The 24,151-nt window shown below is 39.6% G+C and overlaps 1 protein-coding gene across 1 annotated transcript; it reads left to right on the top strand.

Annotated features, from left to right (window-relative positions):
* The first annotated feature begins 13,948 nt into the window (after positions 1 to 13,948).
* LOC127358926 (uncharacterized) lies at positions 13,949 to 24,151 on the top strand. Its single transcript, XM_051392493.1, has 6 exons — positions 13,949 to 14,059; positions 14,278 to 14,339; positions 15,969 to 16,094; positions 16,270 to 16,338; positions 21,796 to 21,891; positions 22,532 to 24,151. Exons 2-6 carry the CDS (start codon positions 14,298 to 14,300, stop codon positions 22,619 to 22,621), a joined length of 423 nt encoding a protein of 140 aa, XP_051248453.1. The 5' UTR covers positions 13,949 to 14,059; positions 14,278 to 14,297; the 3' UTR covers positions 22,622 to 24,151.

Genomic DNA, 24,151 nt, shown 5'->3' with positions numbered 1-24,151 from the left:
GCCAGAGCTAAAAGTGCAGACATGGCCAATTTGTCTAATCTGTGATGTCACACCAACGTACAGCTTCAGACAGTATTAAAAGGGGAACATGGCAAAGGTGATTGTAAGAGCAGCCAGGATGATTACATGATGCTTAACCAATATCCTGTGTAACCACTCCTTTTCTGTTACATGGTTTGATTGACAGCATTACTATATTACAATAACATGAGGGTCATTTGAGGGAAAAAGCTCAAATAAATATCGCAGAAAAGCTTTCTTAATGGTACTCTACCCCTAAAGAAATTAATATTCATCAACATGTTCTTGCATTTTCTGCCATTCCTTCTAAATCCTGCTAGCTATGTTATCAGACGTCAAAAGAAAATAAATCTATGGCAAGTAAATTATCATACACCCCCCACCCCCAATGATTACAAATATGCCAACGGTCAGCATAGCTGCTTGGCCTGGGTGTTGACTTATATACCTGTTGCATGCTCGAAACAAACAAGGAAAGACGGTGGATTATATCAGGAAATAGGATTCTTTCAGCTTTAGACAACACAGATTCGACAGACATAGGCGTAAAGAGAGCTTGCTGAACTTCAAGAGGTTTTCCCTCTCAATCCTGCGTTGATACCTGTAGGGGGGATTTGCAGAGATGGGTATTCTGTATTCTGGACTGGGCTGTTCATGCTTAGCGGTGCGTGAGACCTAAACCACTGAAAGCTATTTGGGGGTTTTCATTCAGTCCTAGAGCCTGCTGAACGGCTGAAGGTCACAGGTCATGAGTGTTTACAGATGGCAGGGTCACAACAAGGATAAGAGGCAGCGAGATTTGCCAACTGTCAATCAAGCTCATTGCTGTTACTGTATTTCTGATCAGATCTCTTTCTTTAGGTCTGAATAATAGGAAACTACTTCTAAGCCAACAAACTTCAAGTTTGGAACCTCTGCCAACAAAGATCAAAAGAGGTTTTGTCTTCACCCATACTTATCTGTTTGTTCTCAAGATATCTAAAAAAAAAGTGATTTAGCTAGAATTTGGTACATCGCCTGTGGTCTGAAGATTAGGTGATAAGATGTTTGTGGCGATTTCCACCATAAAACACATTTCTCTTCTTAACTTGAGTATGGCATGAATCAGTTTGTTGATGGCGACACCACAAATCTATAATTATTATAACACTTCCTTCTTGCATCAGCCTCCAACTGAACTTTTCAACAAGTTCTCCAAATTAAACAAAATACAGCATGCAGTAAATACAGAAAACAAATACAGCTTTTGTGACTGCCCTCCAGTATAACATTCCGAAACTATTACAAGTCACTTTTGAACATATAATACACAAACCAACTTGATTAAAGAACAATCACAGTTAAAAGAAACAAATTCTGACATGTTCAGACAGGAGTCATAATCTGTGTGGTCATGAGAAGGCTTTTTCAATTGAACGTAACATGTAATTTTTTTGGCTTTTACGGAAATATCTGATGCTGTAATTTTTTGCCATACTAAAAATTGGCTCGAGAGAATTAATCCTACTGATTTTGGTGATTTTCCCTTTACCATTAACTTTGCAAGCAGCCAGACTCGGAAGATCACACAAGAATCCATCATGTCAGGAAGTACTGGCAGCTACTGGAGTTGCGGGCTAGGTGTGATGCAGCAAGAAGACACAGTTCATTAAACAACAATGATGGGTTTGCGTAGATGCTGCTAGCATCCGTTATATCAGAACTGGAGAGTATTTCTGCATTTAAAGAAGAGAAAACAACAGCAGTGAAGGCTTTTGTTGATGGAAAACATGTTTTTGCTTTTCAGGCTTCAGTAAGAGTTTGACTAGGTTATATGGTTCGTTAATCTAATTGGTTAAAGTCAATGAAGATGATGATAGACAGATGGTTCATCCAATCACCTGCCAAGTATTTCTTTAAAGTGCCTGCCTTTTTCCAAACAGTTTCCAACGTCTTCCCACATGATTCTGTGTAACAAACCATCTGAAGCAGTCAGGTTATTTTACCATGGCTATAGACTCTCAGTATTGTTCTTGGGATTACAGACTACACTTTTACATGATATGTTTTCTGTGCCAAATTCCCAAGCTTTTTTGTGTTTGAGAATATTCACCAATGGAGCGCAACATCATAATGCAATGTACTGTATGGGCCTTAATGTGAGTCCTGCATTATTACCGGTCCTCTGGATTGGTCCTATGCTAAAAGTTACCTTTATATATTACTGAGTAAATTTGTGATGTTGACTAAATTACCAAAAACAGAAGGTCACTAGGGGCCCAAAAACAATATTTCCCCTGGGGGCCCAATGCAAGGTTAATCCAGCCACAGTTAAGACATGACAGCTTATGCAATGAATGAATTTGTGTCTTAAAATAATAAAAGAGGCCATCCAATTATGTTCAAATACTTGTAACATCTTACAGTTCTCAAGCATACAAACATTCAAGGATTTTCATTGCGCGTGGGAGCCCTGTCAAACATACATTTAGCCCAGGTCTCATGCCAAAAGCTCTGACTTTCTGAGGATTAAACCCATGCTTTAGAGAGCCAGGTCGTACCCAGAGCAAGTGCTTCGTTCATCAGACATTCCAAAAAACAGCTTTGAGGGATCCACTAATACCATGTATTTAAACTTGCAGTATCTCAAGACATGAGTCCTAATATGGTCCTCAGGGAAGCCAACTCACAGTATTGCCCAAAATAGGTATTTTCTACAATAAATGTATGTATGAGGGAGCCCTTCTTTAAATGCTTATTAACAGTGAAATAAGTCACCCATTATGCTGCAAAACAGAAGGACTTTATTAAATTTAGTTAAAGGTCATTTCAAGGCTGCAGACATGTACACATTTGAAGCCAGGATACAACTGGATTTACAAAATATGTTTACAAAGCTGTACAAAAAAGATTTTGTGACATGTCATGCAGGATTTTATGCATTCCTTTTACTGATTTGCTTACTCCTGCATTTGGAAAAGTACATTTTGACCTACTGAGGCAAGAACGAGTCGATGTTCAACATCTGATGTGTCCCAGAATCAGAAAACTGAAGCTATCGTGCATTAGCATTTATAGTGTCAAACAAAAGTTGAAATTAGCCTGTAATGTGTTTTCTTTGCTATCAGCACATCACAGAGCTTTAATGCTGGCATAGATCCTTGACATTGGAAGGCAAAAGAAAAACAGAAGCATTGCCAAGTGCTTGATCTAAAGAAAAAACATGCTCAGTGTCTAAAGGAAGTTTTAAGCTACAGTACATTCAGTATTGACTCTGGCAGCGGTTGAGAGAAGCCCACATGGAGACATTTAATTGGGTCGCAATGGGAGGCCTGTGTGCACGGCTGAGGGTGAGCCCGTTTTAGTGCACACACAAACACATCAGGGGATAAGAAAAGAGGAAATGGAGGAAATGAGAAGGTGCTATTCACTGAGATGATTGGCAGGTGAACATTTCTGAACTGTGTGGCCGTTTCTGAGACGGTCTGCAGTGTGAACATCTGGAGTTAAACGCAGCATTAGCCACCCACTGGTCCTGTGTGTGTGAGAGAGACAGTGGGGGCGAAAAGCATAGCTTTGTATAGGGATTTTTACAGAACATATAGTCAATAAGGAGTGCTGTTTCCTCTACATTGGTTCTTCTCTCTTTGTTCTTTCTGTTTGCCTTTATGTTGCAATTGTTAACAGGTCATGTCTTATTCAAATGGACAGACCAGTAATCAGCAGCTTGACAGTAAAACAACACGGCTGAATTTGATTCATTAATGTTGCAGTGTGAAAATACAAAGTACATTTGGTTTGCATAATTTCTATTCAGAATCAAACAATTATTACTATTATGACCCTTGAATGATCATATATCTAATGGAAAAACATTTTAACTTAGTTTTGTGTGTGTTGGCTAACTTACTTGAGCCTTGTGCTATTTAAATCCTTGGTCCGGTTACAATCATTCATCATCAGAAAGGATGGCATTATGGGTATTTTCCTGTCACCTAACAGCTAGGCTACAATATATGCATTTAAAGGCAAAAACAGTAGACATGTATGGTTTTTACAAAATGTACCACAGGATTTTAAAGCTATATTTGGAGGGTTGTGGAAGCGGTGGGAGGAAGTGTGAGACGTTCTCATCTTTTAAAGAAAATAGAGAATTTTACAGCACCCTGACGATTTAATTGAAATGATCCTCACTGATTTACGGAGGAGGTTTTGTAGATTGTGATCAGTTTATTTTACCTCACTGCTTCCTTTTTTAGAAAGTTTGTCTAGATGAGACGCCTAAAACTATGTCTTAGCCCTTCAACAGGAGACTGTTTCATTTAAAGTTGACAGCCACAAAACAAAAAAAAAGTTTTATGGACTGAAGTAGAGTAGGATTTTATAATCCAAGGAGAAAGCAGTCCATCATGCTCATCAAGTCATCAATTCTTAAAAACACAGTTGAGATACTTTAGACTAACCTTTATTTGCCAATTTTTGCTGTACCAAAGAAAACTCAACCTTAAAAGGTGTGTAAAGATTTAACACAAAGCAAATTTGTGCATTACTCATGTAAATTTTATGGCTGGCTTACAGACAATGCAGACGTATGCACCACGTGACCACTAGCGGGGCCAGGATTTTGATTGTGGGTGGGCCACCAGAAAACTGGATGGGCCAGTTAAAATAAGTCAAAAAAAAAAAAAAAAATGGGTTCCCCTTCATCTCCGTTTCAGCACTTTTCTGCGGCACTGAGGACAGCGACTCAGTAGCCTACCTGTGTGGCTCTTGTGTCGCTGTCCTCAGCTCAGTGCTGAAGCGGACAAAGACATACACCTTGGCAGTAAGCCTAACTTCATTTATCTCTTTTGAACATTCAAAACACAAAAAGACTGAAACAGAATTATGTCTTTGGAGGGTCTGTTTCTCTCTATTTACTTACTTAATTACTTACTTTATTTATTTATTTACCTAACTGTTTCTTGCCTTGCTGGTGTGAGGGGGTGGCTACGGGAGGACTTGATGGGGAGAGGGCGGCCGAGCTGGATGGTAACTCGTCACTCATAACGTTACTTAAAATGGCACGAATTTCCTCCTCCTGCCCCTCGGAGCGTTTCTTGGTGAATTTAAATGAAAACAAGCTGCTTTGCTTTGCTATGTTGACGTTTCATATCAGCTAATAGCTACCGTCTGTGTCTGTCTCATTGAGCTTGCTTGAAAAGCTTGCGTGCCAACGTCATTCATTTCATTGGATCACTTGCTGGTGACGATGCAGCCTGTGGGCAGGCTTAAGAGTCCACACATGGGGTAGAAGCCGCTGATTGGCTGAGAAGCTTTCACTCAAAGCTTTCCTCAGGCTGCTTATTGGATGAACAGCTAGAATGAAAATCACTCACTACTCACTATAGGCCTGGGTCAAAATGGCCAAATAGTAGCGCCGCGGGTGTGACTGTTGCTCACAGAATTAAACCACTACCTTCTTTATTTCCCTCAGGATAAATAAAGTTCTCTCTCTCTCTCTCTCTCTCTCTCTCTCTCTCTCTGTCAGGTTAATGCAATAATTTACCAAGGTCATTTTCCTTTATTTACCATTAGAAATTCTTAATGAACATTTCACCACGCCCTGCAGATAAACAGTTACTGTTTTGCTGCTACAAAACCAGTGATCAGTCACGCCACCGGATCTGACTCCAGTACAATGAATGGATATCTACTGCTTCACCCAGCCAAAACGTTTTTCTAAGGCCGTCAAAATCAGAGGAATGGGCCACAAGTAAAAAACGAATCAAAAGAGTCTTTGTGCATTCCCCTCTTCACCCCTTTCTTCACTCCCCTGAGCCATTTAGATTTTCCTGAAAGTGAAATTAATATGACAGGTTTCTATTTTAGTAAAGGATGTTGTTTGTCTGTGTGGTGTTTGTTGTGAAGTAAAGCTGACCCATGTCTGTTTGTGTAGTCTGCTGATTCACACCCATCCAAATCCTTGTATGTGTTGAATGTTCAGGGTCATATTGTGGTTTGAAATCCTCTGAGCATACAACTTGTATACTTTTGTTTTCTCCTGGCAAAGAGCTCGAGGTGGGCTCAGTTTAAACAGCTGGGCCTGACCAGGATAAAATGCGGTTGAATCCACATTACAAAACTTGAACTGACCCATATCTGATTGAGTATGTTATGCATGGAAGGCTTTGAAAATTATTGATTAAATCCAATATCATAAACTCTTCAGAAAGGATAAGAATAACAGAGAAGGAATACAGTAGGAAAAATCCTATTCTGAATGCGAACATGCAGCAGCCATCTTTTCAGGGTAATCAGGGAAATGAAACTACTGAATTAATTGAGTTTTTATGATATTGTATTTCATGCAACTATTCAGCTTTTGTTTTTTTTTTGGACAGTTCACATTTTAATTTACTTATACAGAGTTCAAGTACAAGTCAGACTCTTAAAAAATAATGAAATTCATTTCAAAAGCTGTGGAAATTACAGCAGAGTTTCATTTCCAGACATCAGACGATTTATTTTCTGTTTTATGGGGGAAAAAAATATCCAGTTCTGGTATTTTTATAATTGGACTTTATTAACATTATTATTACAGTATGAAACTGATTTGCAGAGCAAGCAGAAATAAAACAACAATAAAAGCACAATAAAATCAAGTCAGAGATTTAGTCCACACAGCAGACATCCACCAGTGGTGACAGCTCACATACCACGCCATGCCAGCAGAAGAAAAACAACACAGCAACACTATGCTGCACCAACATGCAGCGCTTCTACTAGTGCAAGATAGAAGAAGTAATTTAGCATGATTGCGGGAGGAAAAAAAAGAAGCAATAAACAATATGCATATGGGGAAAAGGTATGTTGTGGGTAATTTTTCAATCTTAAGTCAAGCTAGCAGTGTGGCTCTATGGCAATGTCTGAAATGTCTCAACAACCGTTGGATGGATTGCCATGAAATTGTGTATACATTCATGTCACCCCTGGAAGATTTGCAGCAACTTTGGGGATCTCTTACCGATTTATTTAGTGACATCATCACTTCAAACTCCAAATACAAAATATGACAAAATAAACTGGTGACATTTCCATCACTGTATCAATATGAATTTCTTTTGTTTTTGGATTAAGTGCATTGTTGCAAGACTGTACAATCCCCTCAATACACAATCATGCTCTGCTTTTTCGAAAAGTAAAAGGTCCAGTGTGTAACATTTAGGAGGATCTACTGGCATAAAAGGAATATTTGCACGAGTGGAAGTGAAGTGGATGAAGCTGCTGGTGAGATGCATGCAGGAAAGTTTTCTGATCACAGAGAAGTAAAAGTTTTAAAAAGAAAATACAGTTATGAAGGAGAAACATAGTGTGACCGACAAGGACAAACGTGCCGCCCACGGGAAGACGTTTCAAACACGGGAATGAAATGCTGCAAATTCGCTCGACAAAACTGAAGTGTGCCAGGCCACTAAGGGGACCCAACCTGAGGAATGGACCGGTCCTGTGGGACCAGACCCAAAAGTCATGAAGAAGAAGAAGAAGAAGAAGAAGAAGAAGAAGAAGAAGAAGAAGAAGAAGAAAATGAAAAAGAAGAAAGTTGGCTAAGTTTTGGAGAGGACAGTAAAAAAATACGTTTTCCTTTATGTCTTTTTTAAACACTTGGCCGTAATCTTTTATAATATTATATTATTATAAAAATATAATATAATATAATATTATATTTTTATAATATTATAGAAGAATATTATAATCATATTATAATAATTATAATATTCTTCTATAATATTAAATAGTATTAAATAGTATTAAATAATATAATTATAATATTCTAATATTATAAAAGATTACGGCCAAGTGTTTAAAAAAGGCATAAAGGAAAACGTACCTTTGTACTGTCCTCTCCAAAACTAAGCCAACTTTCTTCTTACAGCACTAATGCAGGATAACTGCGGGCTAATAGATCAAGGTGGACTTCGGTAATAGCTGCTACTTTATGGTGCACAGGGAATTCAATGGCTATCACTCTTGTTTTCTTAACATCTCTAAAAGCCAAAGCACTAACCCCTCTAACGTCTCAGATTGCCTTGAAAAATTACATTATATACTGTAAATTGTTTTTACAAGGGACTATCCTCAATTTTCTTAAGCTTGTTGTGATTTTTTTTACCCCCTAGGAAATCAGTCCTTTTGTATGCTTTTATTTATAGCTCATGACTAGGATTTGACAAAGGAAAAACCTTAAGGTGTTTTTGTAGTGGTCGGTTTTCCCAACTCTAATAGAGGACAAGGGTGTAAGATGGAAATGTGAGCTCTCAGCTTCAATGGAGAGACAGAGATCCTCTCCACAATACTCCTGTTCCCATAACTCTCTGACATAATGTTATTTTAGTCCCTGTTGAAGTGGAGTCATAACCCGGTCACTCTAAATAATACCTTGTCTGTTTCTCTCACAGCTTGAGTGCCCCAGTTTTGGTCATAAAACCTCATGTTTATCTTTCTAAGTAACAAAAAATGGCAACTCCGGTCTCTAAGGCAGATGGATCGCGACGAGAAATATCATTAATTTTACTGCGGTTCACATAGGGATGGTGTCATTAATCACTAGGTCTGGCTACCAAACAAACTTGACTTAAATGTATATTCTTCCTCTTACATGCAACAAGTGGAAGATTTATACTTTGGTCAAACAATTTTCTGAAAAGCGTAAATACACTAATTACATTGGTTGAGCTATATTTCAGAGAAAGCATCCCTGTTACTCTTTATATTCCTTGGAACACAACAGCCGTGTTTCCACCAAGCAGTCCAGGTCAGTTCAGTTCAGTTCAGTTCATTTCGTAACACGTTAGAAAAATTATTTTCATGTTTTCATCTGAAAAAGTTGTGGATGGTACCAAGAGAACCACTATCTGTTAAGGGAAGTTAAAACACAGATTGGTCAGACAGAGTTGTCTCGTTGTCTGCACTCCGATGTAGAATTTCCCCAACTCTTCTGCTTTTTCAGCAGTCTTTTTGTCTTGCTGCCAACCACATACTTAGAAGAAAGAAGAAGAAAGAAAATGGGTATTGTTAGTGGGTAGTGTTTGAACTGTTTCTGAGCATGTTAGCATGATGCCTTTAGCATTCATATCTAAGCAGTGCTGTGTCCAAGTACAGCCTCAGAGCAGCTAGCGTGGCTCTAGGCTCTTGGTGTTGTCTCTTAAAATGTCATTTGTCAATTCTGTGAGCACCTAAATTGTACTAGGGTTGTTGTTGCCAGAGGTTAAAACTGTGACATGCCCAAATAATTACTGACATGTTCAGGTGGGTTTAGTCATAGTTTGAAAAGATGAAGATAAAGGTTGGAATAGTTTTACTCTTGGGGCCCAAATAATCCTCTCTGAATGTAATGAAACATCTAAAAAAATAAGCCCACCCACACGCATGTTTGGTGCAAACACAGTTTTTCAGCAGGGATTTGGATGATGTTCAAAACAGCTTTGTGCATCCAGCATACGTACAGTTACATCCAAATATTAGTACATGTCCAAACACTGTTATTGCCAACAAAGTACTGTCAGTACTCTTCCTCACAACATGACAGAATCTGCACTGACAAACACACATGTACACACACATTCATGCACATGTCTTAAAAACACAAAGAAGGCAGTTCCAGACCCCTACATGTTTGGGCTCCCACCCAAGCCTACTCTTGCACCACAATGGGTGTCCCACGGGTGGAGCTGAGTCCCTTGAGGCCTAGAACCGTGCTGGACAATGGGTACTGGGGAGGAGTTAAGCCTCTTGCTGCTCACAACTTAGTGGCCAAGGGATCAGGCATTAAGACACAAGGCGTGTTAGGAATCCTTCATGACAAGAGCTTTCACAGAGTCACTCCAGGTCACCACACAGCAGCTCACTCACATCTGATTTGAGGCAACGAATTTGGTCTTTGGAATGAAAAAGGACATGATGTCACACAGGCATCGTGCCACAGCAGTGATGCACTCTGCCCTCGTGTCACTTCAGTCAACCTTTGCACTTAGTATGGCTTCACAGTGTTCTTTATCGGATCTGTAACACGGCTATCAAAGTTTGTCTGTAGCTGTCTGCATCAGTACATATCTTGTATTGTATTGGGAGGAAATCAACAATCTTACAGAGTGGTGCACAGAAAACAACCTACCATTCAATTTAAGCAAAACCAACAAGACGATATTTCATTTTATGAAAAAAAAAAGACACACCCCTGTTTACATCAGTGGAGCTGAGGAGGAACAGTTGTGGGTTCCTCGGAATCAGCATCAAAGAATGGTCATGGTCATGTCAAATCTCTACAAATTACTGTATTTCTTAAGAAGTAAAATTGGGATGTGCATGGCCGAGGACAGGAGGACTCTGCAGCAGGTTTTAATAAAAAAAACAACAACAGAAGATTATTGGCGCTGAGCTGCCCAGCATAAGTGATATTGGTGACCTGAGGTGTTTATGCAGAGACCAAAGGATACTCAAAGACGGCACCCACCAACCCAGTTATAGTTAAAAGGGAACTCTAACTGAATTTCATTCTACAGCCTTCTGTAAAAGACAATAAAATAACCTTGAATCCTTGAATCCATCTACCAAAGCTGAGTCTTTGATGTAGTGATGAGGTTAGAGTCCGACCTGTGGCCCTTTGCTGCATCTATTTCTGTGTCTGTGTGAAAATAAATGTATGTTGCTTTATGGCATTTGCTGAATATAGTCTCAGTAGAGGGACATATGGGTTACGTCTGCTGCCACTTTCACACAGACAGTCAAATAATGATGGATGGAAAGTAGAGCTCCAGCCCAGTGGGAATGTAAGTATCTGAACTGAACCTAAAGTGATTTCCCTTTGAAAATACACAACCAATCTTAGGACCGTGAAGGTAAGGATATGCCTGCAAGCTTTTCACATTGTGTTACTCAAACTTGTATCAAAAGGGAATTCAGGCATCATTTCTTTAGCAGGAACTTTAAGTTTGCAAAGGTTTATAGATGCAGCAGAAGTTTAGAGATGAAGCCAAAACCGAAGTATCCCTGTTCTCAGCATTTTGTACTGTTGCCCAAATAAGACCATGTGAAGAGCAGTGTTATTAAAAATGGATTACAGTGGCATGAATGAGTCCAAGGGGGTAGTAATGACGGTGACTGAATACAAAGGCCATATATGGAGCTTTACACTAGGCTATATACCATGCAATGTGTATACAATGGAACACAAATAAAAGCCCATTAATCACTGCAAAAAGCTGTATAACCGCTAATGAATCACTCTGACTTTAGTTTGCTAAAGGGTTAGTTCATGTATTTTGCTGGGGGAAGCATTTAAAGACCAGAGCTGTTTCCTGTTCTGAGCAGGCTGATGAGTGATGTCAGCACGTTGGGGATGTTCAGGTCAAAGATCACAGCTTGTTGCTCACTCTGAGGGCGCTGAATGTACGGAGGTTGTGTGAAGTGATGTGGGATAGTAGATCGACGTGTGAGAGTTTGTGTTTGTGAGAACATATGGACGCCATGAGTGCTCTTTGTGGGCTCAGACTTCAAGTTAGTTTTATTTCCAGTGATGTTCTAAGATATACTGTAACAATAATGATTATTGCATCCTTATGTTGCAATCAAACTTAATGCAGTTAGGAAACTGTGTGCAGATTTCTATATAATGATCCTTTGAATGTAATTCAGATCATCGGGCATTTTTGACTGCTGAATTACTACATTATTACATCTTTGGTTTACTAATCAAATGTTCTGATCATGTTTTGAATGTCACAGTATGGCTTTAATTTAGACATCTTGTCTGCAGGGCTCACACACACACACGTTATGGGTTTCTAGGCCTGCCAGAGTTCTGTGATTTCTCATTATGAGTTTGTTCTGAGGTTAACAACCTATAAAAACCCAGTTACAGCTACAGTCAGGGCAACATACATAATTCTACAGTGGGAGGATGAAAATGTTGCACCTCATAAAGAACAATACTGTACTTAAAATGTAACTTCCTTTGATCTTTTACACACGCACACTCAACTCTGATCAATACAGTCATACTTTATACTGTGCTTTTTCATTTACACTCCCATGGAACATAATGGCTCATGGATAACTTAATTTTTTTTTTTTTTGCCATTGCCATTGAGAGCAAATGAATGCAGCTTCAGATCTGTGGTAATATTATTGTACCAATAGTCTGAAATTATTATACGTTTTATTGAACTCAAGTGCAGACAGTACAAGCAATAAAGTATGGTGCCATTTGCTATATATGCCTTGAAAAGGCAAAACCATTCAAGTAGCACTCTATGAAAAAAAGTATATGCTTATTCTACAGAAACTATAAAGACTACAAATAAACTATTAAAAAAAGTAAATTAAATGAATTATTCTTATTTCTCTTGGCATCTCTGCCATACACAGATACGCAAAGCTGAATATACAATAAACTGTCTATAATTAAGTGTGTACATGGAATTATATTGTATAAGCACTCTACAGGAAATTACTTAGTTCACCATTGATGTGACCAAAATAACTAAAAACTTTTATATTTGTACAGTTATTTTTATTTTAATCTTTTATCATGATTAATTTTATTGATTTTATTTATGTATTGTGGTACATTATTTTATTTAATTTATTATTATTATTATTTTTTTTTTTTTAACATATTTTAGACTATTTTGTGCAATCCTGCTGTGTCAGATGTGTCTATGTATTATCTACAGTATTAATTATTCAAGTATGTATTGTTTCCAGTCAGCTGGATCTGCTGGTCATCGTGAATGTGCTGTGACATTGTATAGAACATAAGCTGTCAGCAGTCAGAAGTTTCACTCTGCTTTGACCTCCGGCACTGTAACAGCTCCCAGACCTGTTCTTCATAAATGTGTCAACAGAATGACAGAGTGATCCACTGGAAACACTCTGAATATCTACCGTATATCCATCACATCAGCAGCTGTTGAGGCTGTCAGGCTCCTTATTAGCAGCCTGCTGAAAGTGCTATTAATTAAAATAAGAGGAGGTGATGAACTTTATTGATCCTAGAGGGGAAATGCAGCAGCAGAAAGCGGACTGTAAATAAAACTGAAGCTGCATGTTTGCACCAAGGATTGATGCAACTCTGCACAGAGTGCTGTGTTGGCATGTGTTTGAAATACAAAAGCAAATATAATAACCAAAATCAAGGTTTTTAAACAAAATCACAAATTTGTATATCAGCCTCAGTACCCCCCGAGAGTTAGATCAAAGGATTGATGCCACTCTTTACACTAAATATGAAACTACAGCCAGCAGCTAGTTAGCTTAGATTAGCATACAGACTGGAAACACATGGAAACAGCTAGCCTGGCTTTGTCCAAAGCTGACAAAATCTGCCTACCAGCGCCTCTAAAGCTCATTAATAAACACATTATATCTGGCTCCAATAAAACAACAACTTTGTACACTTTTTTTGAAAACAAAGCTTATTTATTAGCAACCTTGAAAGCCTTTGGACAAAAGCCAGGCTAGTCATCCCACCTGTTTACAGTCCCTTTGCTAAGCTAAGCTAACTAGCTTCTAGCAGTAGGTTTTTTGCATAAAGATTGAGAGTGGTATTGATCTTCTCATATAACTCAAAAAGAAAGCTAAGAAGGATATATCCTATATTAATTTAAGTTTTAATTAAAGTATTTACTGTTTGTGGAACTGAAGACCTCTCGGCCACAACCTCTCTTTTCTAACCTTCAGGCCACCACTCCCCAAATGCTGAGATTGAGCATCCTGAGGCCTCAGACTGATCTCACCTAATTAAAAACGCTTCAGAACTATCCATTATGCTCTTCTGACTTCTTGACTCTTTATTAGTGTGACAGTGGCAATTCTGACACTGTACTGTGGAAATAACTAGAATGTAGGCTGTGTGCCGTCACTGTATAAGAACCTGTATAGTTTGGATCTGAGCAACTTTCTGTTGGGACTCAGTCCTAGAAGGAGGCAGGACGCATATGTGTTCATGAGAAATTAAACAGAGAGGAAACAGTGGGAAGCTGCAGGTATTGATTAGCACACAGTCACTGTTGACCAACAGGTGAGTATGACTTTTATTTGTGTACATTTACATACATACATAGTTTGACCTTATTAGACCTTGTTACACATTAAGTACATATTTGATTGTATTTTTTGATCACGTAAACTGTCACAAAGCAAATATAAATGTCAGTTTCCTCTGAAATAGTTGTAGAACATGTCACGAAAATGAAAGGATTTAATTTATTAAACTGTGAATGTGTGTGTCATGAGCAGCAGACCTGTCCTGGATTAAGATGACTCATGTGAAAAGGTTTCAAGGGATTCCCATGTCAAAGGTATGTTATGAACTGCTGGAATCGGGCTAGAAACTTGACTGTAAAGATTGGAACAATCAGGGATATGTTTGCCGTTATTAAAAGCATGCAGTTACAGCTATTTTGCAAGTTCCTTTGTGTATTCATTCCTTATCAATCCAGCATCAACCTGGCAGACAGTTCTTCAGTGAAACCAAATATTTTTTCCGAGAAGAGCCAATAACAGAAGTAAACAACAACTTAACAGTACATATCTTCCACATCTGGATTTTCTAATTTTATGATCTGGTGACTGCAAAGACATTTGATTTGCATAATTTTTAAACTCCTCAAACAATTTATTGACCCTCTGGTACCCTGTGGATGGGGCATTATCATCTTAACACATGGTCTGTGGTCACGTTTTTCCATTTTTGCTAATTTATTTATTTCCTCCTAATCTTGTGCGATCACCCCATTTGATAGCTTCATATTCGAGCCGCCTTCTCATTTACAGTCCCTTTAAAAACTTTTCACCTCTCTTGGATGTTTACATTGTTTCAGATCTCTACAAAGAGATCTAAAAACATAAATACAACCACAAAATCCAGCCACAAATTCCTGATTGGATCAAGATCTGAACTCTGACTCGGCCACTCTGTGACATTAACATTGTTGTTTTGAAGCCTTCAGTTACTTTCTGCTTGGGCTCGGAGGATTTTCCCGTACTTGGCTGCATTTTTTTGCAACCTCCGCCCTCACAAACCTTCCAGGGCCTGCAGTAGCATAGAAGCATCCCCACAATATGATGCTGCCACCATCATGCTTCACACTGAGAGTGCTACAGTGTATTTATGATGTGCAGTGTTTTGTCGCTTTGTCTGATAGCCAATAAGCTCATTATTGGTTTCATTGGACTGTGGAGGCTTCTTCCAGCTGACTTACTCTGGCTGCACCCTGCCATTAACCTGCAACTTGTGACCCACCAGGCCAACTGTTGATGTCTCCAGTGTCTCCAGCCTCGACCTCTGAAGCTTGTAGCTCCTTCAGAGTTGCCACAGGTCTGTTGGTGGTCTCGCTCACTAATCTTCTTATTGCATGCTCACAGCCTCTGGGCAGATTTATTAGCTGTGCCATACTTTTTGTCTGTCATAAAGATTGATTGGACCTTACTCTTTGGGAAGTTCAGTGGCCGTGTAATGTTCTTGTAGCTATCCCCTGACATTTGCTTGTCAATCACCGTTTCACTGAGTTGTTTATTCGCCCCCATTGCGGAGGTTTTGCCTGATTGACTAAAGGTTGCAGCTTCCAGATAAATATGTATTTACTGCTGATCCCCAATTAACTTATTATGTGGCTTTAAAAAAACAATGTGCTGCACCAGTAATCATTTAGGTGTGTACATTGAAGTGGCAGTAGTTTGACATCAAAGGCTGTTGATCATAGGCAAAAGAACCACATTAAATATACTTGCTGTAAAAGACTGAAATATAAAAACTGAAATATAAAAACTTTTTAATAGGCACTGTGGTTTAATTAAAATCAGAATAGGCAATGCAGAGACGGTTGATACGTGCAGTAGAGACAATAGCTGGAGGCAATTTGAATCAAGGAGGAAGATGTGGAAAAACAAGTATCACATTTGATGAATAGCTGTTTTTCTGGTTCTAGTCAATGAGAGGTTTGTGTAAAGAGGAGGACTATGCTTTTCTGGGAATGTCAGAAAAGACGACGAAGGAAACGGCAAGAGTAGCTGGAGCTTTGGGGGATGACTGGCGAGACCAAAAGGAGGAGAGGGTAAGAGATAAGGAAGAGCCAGCCTCTAAATATAACAAGACCCACTATTATTACACTCCAGCTAATTGAAAAAAATACACGATGTGTGTAAGTATGTATATGAGTGGTGTGTGTGTGTGTGTGTGTGTGTGTGTGTGTGTGTGTGTGTGTGTGTGTGTGTGTGTGTGTGTTTCAGGTCCGCAGGCGACTGGAGAGAGAGCAGCAGGAGAAAGAGAGACTTCAAGAAATAGAAGAGGGCAAAAAGGTGGACACACACACACACACACACACACACACACACACACACACACACACACACACACACACACACACACACACACACTCTTTGGATGACACACTCTACAAGTCTGTACATCTGTGAAGCCAAACAGCCTCTTCATTCTCAGCATTTGGCACAGCATGAAGGCTTATGCTAAATGACACCAGCTCAGCCTCAACGGCTCTCATGTGATTCTCCTGAGGACACACTCTTGCCAATGCATGCATGCAGATTTTTTTCGCTCTCACCCAAACACGCGTGCACAAGCACAGACACCCAGGTTTACACCCCACAGCCAAGCAGTAGTTTCTGGAGCTGATTGGTGTAATGACAGATCCGCCTGGCTGTCAGCACCTATTTATTTGAAGCCAAACTCTGAAGGAAAGAAAACACTTGGGATCGTGGATCTTGGTAGCCCTCAGTTTCTTGTCGTCACATTTGAAGCGAGGATTTTGTGCCTACACTCAGCCAGCAGTATCCCAAATTATTTGTCATATTCGTATATTAGTGATCAACAAACGTCAAACTGAGTTTTCTCTCTGTTTGTGTTTCTCCCAGTTAATCCGCTCTGTGAACGGAGCTCGTTATTCACATTTTAAGACGCTGCGCTTAACATTTCATGAGAGCAGGCTGTTATAATCAGCCTAATGGAAACAGCGGGCTGAACAATCAGGCAGACAGGCAGTAGTGTGGTGTGAGATCGATGAGTGTTAATTTACCGGCGAGGTTCACTTCATCGCTCACAGCAAAATCAGATTCACTTCCATGGAAACGACAGACAGGGAAACACAACTCTGGCCCTCTGTCAAGGCTGCCGGGCTTATCAGTCGCTTCGAACATCACTCACACTTCACGGCGCTGAACACACACACACACACACACACACACACACACACACACACACGCTGGAGCACACTTAACAGCAGCAGAAACACACATTTGCCATTTTAAAAAGTAGTAGTGTGTCAATTCATTCAAAAACACACACACAGTTGCCAAACAGATGGACATCCTCATGGACATGGAATGCACACACACACAAACACACACAAAACAGCTGTGGGTGCTTTGAGCAGCCGCCTCTTTTTCTGACAAGTGTGTGTCAGGTCAACAGGGGGCGTGGGCTGTTGTTGTTTCCGCTACACACACAAACACACACACAAAAAGGCAGGAAGCTGATGAGAACATTTACCCTGATATAGAGGACAGTCACTCTCACCTCAGTATGGAATGTACTTTCCGCTGAACCCTAACTTAACCTCAGACACACACACACACACACACACACACACACACACACACACACACACACACACACACACACAGCCTCCATGACTTATGAGTATAACCCTTGACATATGCTCTCACAAACCCAAATACACGTATGCATGTATGGTTGATGCACACAAGCAACATATACATGGACACACACACACACACACACACACACACACACACACTTTTGGACAGTCACTCTGGATACAATCTCTCACATACACACTCAGTGCTGGAACAGCGCAGTCAAGCCAGAGGAATTCCACAAACACACTGTAATGTTTCTAACTTAACGTTCAGGTTCGAACTGCTTCTCCAAATTACACAAATTAAACCAAACCACCCAGAATAAAAGCATCCCATGACCAGGGTACATTTGAATGCCATTTCCAATTTAGTTCTCTGGAAGAAAGGCAGTACAGTATATAGTCCTCAAGAGGCTAGGCCAACCCATTTTGGTTAGACTTTGTTAACACAATTTGCAGGGTGACAAAAAAATAGCAAGCAGGAAAAGCATTTCTGTGTAAGCACTTTGGTTAAAGTCTTGCATAACATCTGGCCTCAACATCAACTGAATTTGAGGCTGTTATCTACAAAAGAGTCATGAGCAGCAGTACGCTACTGTTAATTATACTTTACCCCGCTGTATGTACTATGTTATTTGCACATATCACATCAGCACGTACTGTATCTCTCTGCACCAACTACCCTCTGGCTGTTACTTTCAAACTGAAAGCAGACAGAAATATGTGTTGTTGGGATTTTTTTCTTTGCAGACCTGGCAACTAAATTCAGGGAGTGCAGTGTGATAACATTGTGGGTGCAGTGAGTTGAGCTACAAAGAATGCTCAAAGCCTTATGGTCATCCTTAATTGACACCAGACTCTATAAATGCATATCTGAATTCTTTGGAACATCTCTTGTCTTTAGTTTGAGTGAGTAACAGTATTTGGATGCAATTCCATCATTAGACCAACAGAGAAAACTTGTTCCTGTGTACCAACAGAGTCCAGGGACTGTAATCTGCTGGGCTGGGCCAGTAAGACAATGATAAACTAGTTAATTCAGTTATCAAGCTATTTATCTCATTTTAAATCAGTGGACTGGAAACAAGTGAAACCCACTGGAATTTCCCAAAAATGTGGTACTCTGGCAACTGAGGTGTTTTGTTTGTCCATAAAAAAAACCTCAGACTGCCCTGACGTCAATCTGAAAAGTTTTCCTCGTGCCTCAGAGTTCAAGTCGAGATGAAATGTCGGTCTGGCAGGACTCACACTGTAAACACAAACAAGCATATTGACTTCTTTAAACACCAAGTAGCCAAATACTGATCACATTTACTAAAGGCCTAAAAGGATTCACACCGGTATATATCTTTACATATTATTAAGTGTTCCTATTTAGCTCTGCACCTGATTCTTTACATTACTTTACCAGTTCCCAGTTTCCCTTTCCTGACTTTGAAAGCAGGTCTAGTGAAATGTGAAGTGAAGCAACCAATTCAATATTTACAGTTAGTAGACCTGTTATTATTATTATTGATTTTTAGCCATGCAAGCAGTGTGTCACTAGGGATGGTAATGTTGGTCTGTTGGTTGGTCGGTAGGTCCACCACTTTGATCCAGACGGAAATGTTTCAACAACTATTGAATGGATTGTCATTAAATTTGATGCAGAGATCCATGGGGGCCAGAGAATGAACTGTAATGACGTTAATAATAACTCTTCATTTAGCTCCATGAATTGGGCCAGTACTCACCAGTACTGAGTGCCAGCACTTCTGATTTTTGTCCAAATTAGTACTGTTACTTTTTCCTCCAATGAAAGTTGTGAAATAATTGTCTAAAAATGACTACTTTGATGCATGCCCCCAAACCCCACTAATATAATCAGTTTTTGGCCCGCAGTATTTGTACAGTCTGTATACAGCAATGTTGGTGAGCCATTCCTAAAGGCAACTATCTCTGTGCAAACACATAGAACGCTAAAAAAACGGCAAAAGAATTAGGGTTGTAGTTGTGTTGTTTTTAGGGTTAAGGTTGTGCTGAATTAGGGTACTCCAGCAAGATTATTCGCTGGAACTCGTTATTGAGAAGGCAACATTAGGCTGTTCAACTAATATTTCCTCATATACAGCCGAGCTCCGAATGAATGCACTATTAAAGTTCCAAAAGTGTCTTCTTTTCAAAAAGTATTCAGCAGCAGAGAGCACTTTCTTTTGCACTCCTCTGCTTTCCAAACATGCACAAAGTCAGTCCAGCGTTAGATCTTATTTTGCTGTAATTTACGCAAATTAGAGAAACTGCAGCCAGGCTCATTAAATAACCTGCTGAAAGACTGTGGTAGGTTGGTAAATATCCCTCAAAGTGTTTCACACCTCTGAAGACATATGACACTCAACTCCACAACCAACACCAGTGGCCAGATGGCAAATTGCCGCCATGATGTTGTGATTGGATCAGAGGTAGTGAAACAGGTATTTACGTAATTTGTCAATTTGTCAGTGATCGCCAATTTAACACAATTTGTTCAACATGTGCTACTCTCTCTTCACACACCGCAAAGACGAACAAGTGTGTATAGAACATGGATGAAGTAATCATTCACATGTCCAAATGCTTCAGCTCAAGGCCTTTTCGCAAAGAATGTCCTGATTGTTCACCTTAAAGTGTGTGAGTGTTTGTATATATATATATATGTTCAGCGTGTAATTGGGGAAGTAACGGTTTAAGTGCTTTCACCTTCACTCCATGTGTCAGCAAGTCTTCTCAAAACTGACTGGCCTCCCACTTCCTCCACACATCACGGCTCCCCCAGCACACACACACACACACACACACACACACACACACACACACACACACACACACACACACACACACACACACACACACACAGCATGACAGAAATGTTAATTGATGACAGGCACTGTCCTTTGAGAGCAACTGGCCTCAGCCATCTCACATGTATCCCATCTAAACCGTTTAAAGTTTTCCACACACACGCCTAAAAGATTTCTTTTTTTTTCTCCCTCTGTCTCGCGCACACACACACACACACACACACACACACACAGAGAGAGAGAGAGAAACTATACATAACAATACACAAACACATAGCAGGAAACTGTATCCAAGAGAGTGTTACTGGGTCCAATTTGAGGTCAGGGATACACATCCAGCACTTTTCATCACTCTCTCACACACCTCTATACACACATGAACACGCCTACTTGAGGCTCAGAGGTGCAGTCCCAGCAGAACGTATGTGCTATTATATCATTCTACCAGGGGAACTTTGTAAGCTTTAAAATGATCCTACAGAGTTTACAGATATTAAAGAGGATTTAGTGTGAGGGATTGTGGGTGTTTTCTTTGTCAACTTACTTTTTTTTTCTGCCCAAAGCTGGTTTGCAGCTGCAAAATTAGGTCCTGATATTTGTTGTTTTTTAATATGGAGCATTATATAGGATTGGCTATATAAAAGGTACGACAATTTAAAATCTACTTTATCTATACAGTACAGTATATTGATTTGTAAGTGACACCTATGGAATGTACTTTCAGCTGAACCCTTACTTAACCTCAGACGAAGGTCTGAGCACATAAACTCTGCCTCTTCCTGCAGGATTAAGCAAAATGAAGGCAACACGTAGGCTGACAGCAGGACCTAGAAAGTCTTCCCCAACAAAAAGTAATCTCATAATTAATGACGCCAGTCCATACTATTGCTCGCACGTTTGTCCACCAGTTCCACTTAAATAATATACACAGAGATTCAATCACAGTGTGGGCAGAGTTAAGATAATGAGAATACTTGAATACTTTGTGTAAATGCAAAAGCCTGTGGCTCAAACATCACTACCAAATACTGTGTCCAGATACAGGTCACATGTTAAAACCAGATCATGCCTTGATGCTCCTCTATATATACACATTACAATATGAATAGGTTTTGGGGCACTTGAAGACAAAATAATAAAGTTTCAGGCCATGAAATCAAAACAATCAGCTGAAAGATGTTAAAACGCTTCTTCGACATTACACATAGTAATCTGATCTATTGTTAATGTGGAAAAAATTTAGGAGTGAAGCTTTGAAACTCAATTTTGGTGTTCATTCTTGTAGTGGACAACTAAGTTAACTGTGCATATCCTCTGTGTGTCAGGAGAAAGAGCAGCAGTGGCGGACTCACGTAGCGGAGCTGACCTCCAGCCAGGAGAAGACCCTGCAAGACAGACTGGCAAGACTCAGGAGATTCAGGGTGAGAATGACACACATACAAAAACAGATATCATAATCTTAGCTGTGGACCAACTGCTGGTGTCAAATACAACCAGCTGTTGTTGTTTGACATCTTTGACATGCTTAAGTTTACTGTGACGGTCTGAGACACCACAGTGTGACGACTTCAGCAGCCACAAGGCTTTTAACGTTTCAAAGCTCCTGCGGAACACACAAGCTTTTTAAAGATCAGAGACAAGCTATTTATCAGACACCGAGGGTTCCTGGACATCATCCTCAATTTACAGAGAGGTCACAGTTCGTCGACCTTCATTCAGTTCATTGATCAGGAGCCGTTAAAGGTGCTTGTCAGCAGCTCGTCAGTTGAATAAATGCTTGGTAAAGTCCAAAGCTGTCAATCAAGGGGTTATCTCTTATTTCATGTCACTCTGGTGCCAATCACTTCACTGAGACCACCTGTCAATCAAGTACTGTGGGAGGGACTGCAGATGAAAGTGTCTCTTGATCAGACTTCCTGTTTGCTGACCATTACCCAAACATTTTCTGACTATGTTTTAGTTTTAGTTTTTGGATTGTCCATTCAGCATATGCACTGTCAGTTTGTTAATAGCGTCTAGTTAAAATGTCTTTTATTTCTCCACACTTTTCTCCTCCTGCAGGAGTTCCAGAGGAAGGTGCTAGTAGAGGAGTCAGGGATGGAGGACAGGGCAGCCAGCATCACAGTCAACCAACTTCTCACTAGGATGTAGAAGCACCATATGAGAGACCGGCTTATGATAAACGTACTTATTTTGTTGCACTTTCACATCAATAAATGATGTGTCACTGTGTCAACTGAGACATTAGTGTGATCAATGTAAATGAATTAGATGCTCGTGGAAACCAGCTGCAGTATGAGGGACTTCCACATCGAGTTAACTCAGCTGTAGTGGCTGCAGGTAGCTGTTGAGCTGTGAAAACCTAAAATGTCACAGAAGTGACCCAGTTAAGAGCCAAATAGTGATAAATATCAAATCTGATATCAGATTGTGCAGCAGGAACCAATAGGCACTACAACTCCTGGCTACAGCTTTCGCCATTTAAACAGTAGATAAATGAATCCAGACCTGAAATAACCAAAATAACCTCCCCATTGCTACACACTCCCTATTCAGCACCGTTGCTGCAGGACAACTGAGCAATTGATTACAATCTTCCAGTTTTGTTCTTAATCCAAAAAAAGCCCAAGCTATTTAAAAAAAACAAAAAATAAATCTATCAGCATCTTCAAGCTCACTAATGAACTTCCCGGAGTCTTGCTGTCAACATGAGGTTGAGAAAGTAATAGCACCTAATTCCCTATAAAACCATAGCTACACTTTGGTTTTTTGTATGGCTTAAACAGAAGACACAAACTGCTAGTGAGCCTTTAAAGTGCTGGTAGGTGGATTTTTAGGCTTTGGAGTGAGTCAGGCTTGCTGTTTCCCGTCTTCTAGTCTGCTAAGCTAATTAATCACCTTTTGGATCCAGCTTTAATTGCGGTCTCATCTCTTTATTGTGGTCTCATCCCTCGGCAAGAAAGTGAATATTTCCCAAAAACTATTTCCTTGATAGTAAACCACTGTGGAAACTCCAACAATTGTAGTGTAACATAAAATTAAATCTCTGCATTCTTCAGCTGGCTAAATGTGGTTATATAACTACTGCACAAGGAGCCAAAACTGAGAAATTACAAAATTGTTTGTTGTTATATTATGATATTATCAGATTTGACATGACTTCAGATTCCCAGACTCACCCACCATAAATACTTTTTAAAGTTTTAAAGAAGGTTTGTGAGCAATTACTTTATCTGAGCTGAGTTAAAGGTGCTGTGCAAAAAGTTGGATCTTATCACGATATAATGGGGCTGTTTAATGGACTAAACTATTGTCAAAAAAGAAAAAAAAATCAGGCCATAATGTCTACCCAATATCATTTTATGATCATCTGCAGCTTAGTGGATGAAAATCACAATGAGTCAGACGAGAAAATAACCCCAGAATTATTCATTGTTTATGTTGTGTTCTGTTTTCATGCAGTGTCCAATGTGAAAAGGATGAAGCCTGCAAAGCATTTTGGGGTCATAAAACATCACTTTCTGTGGAATTTTGCTCTAAATGTTTCATGCCCTCATGTTTTTAGGGATTTATCTCAGCCATACGTAAATCTACAGCATGTGTGAGTGTGAACCTTGCTACTTTTTTTCCTTTCTTTCTTTTTTAAAAACACATTCTGGTAAATGTTCATATCAGTGTCAA

The sequence above is a fragment of the Dicentrarchus labrax genome, unplaced genomic scaffold (genome assembly GCF_905237075.1).
Source record: "Dicentrarchus labrax unplaced genomic scaffold, dlabrax2021, whole genome shotgun sequence".
Taxonomy (NCBI): domain Eukaryota; kingdom Metazoa; phylum Chordata; class Actinopteri; family Moronidae; genus Dicentrarchus; species Dicentrarchus labrax.
The sequence above is the reverse complement of the archived record's forward strand: the minus strand, read 5'-3'. Positions and strand labels throughout refer to the sequence as shown.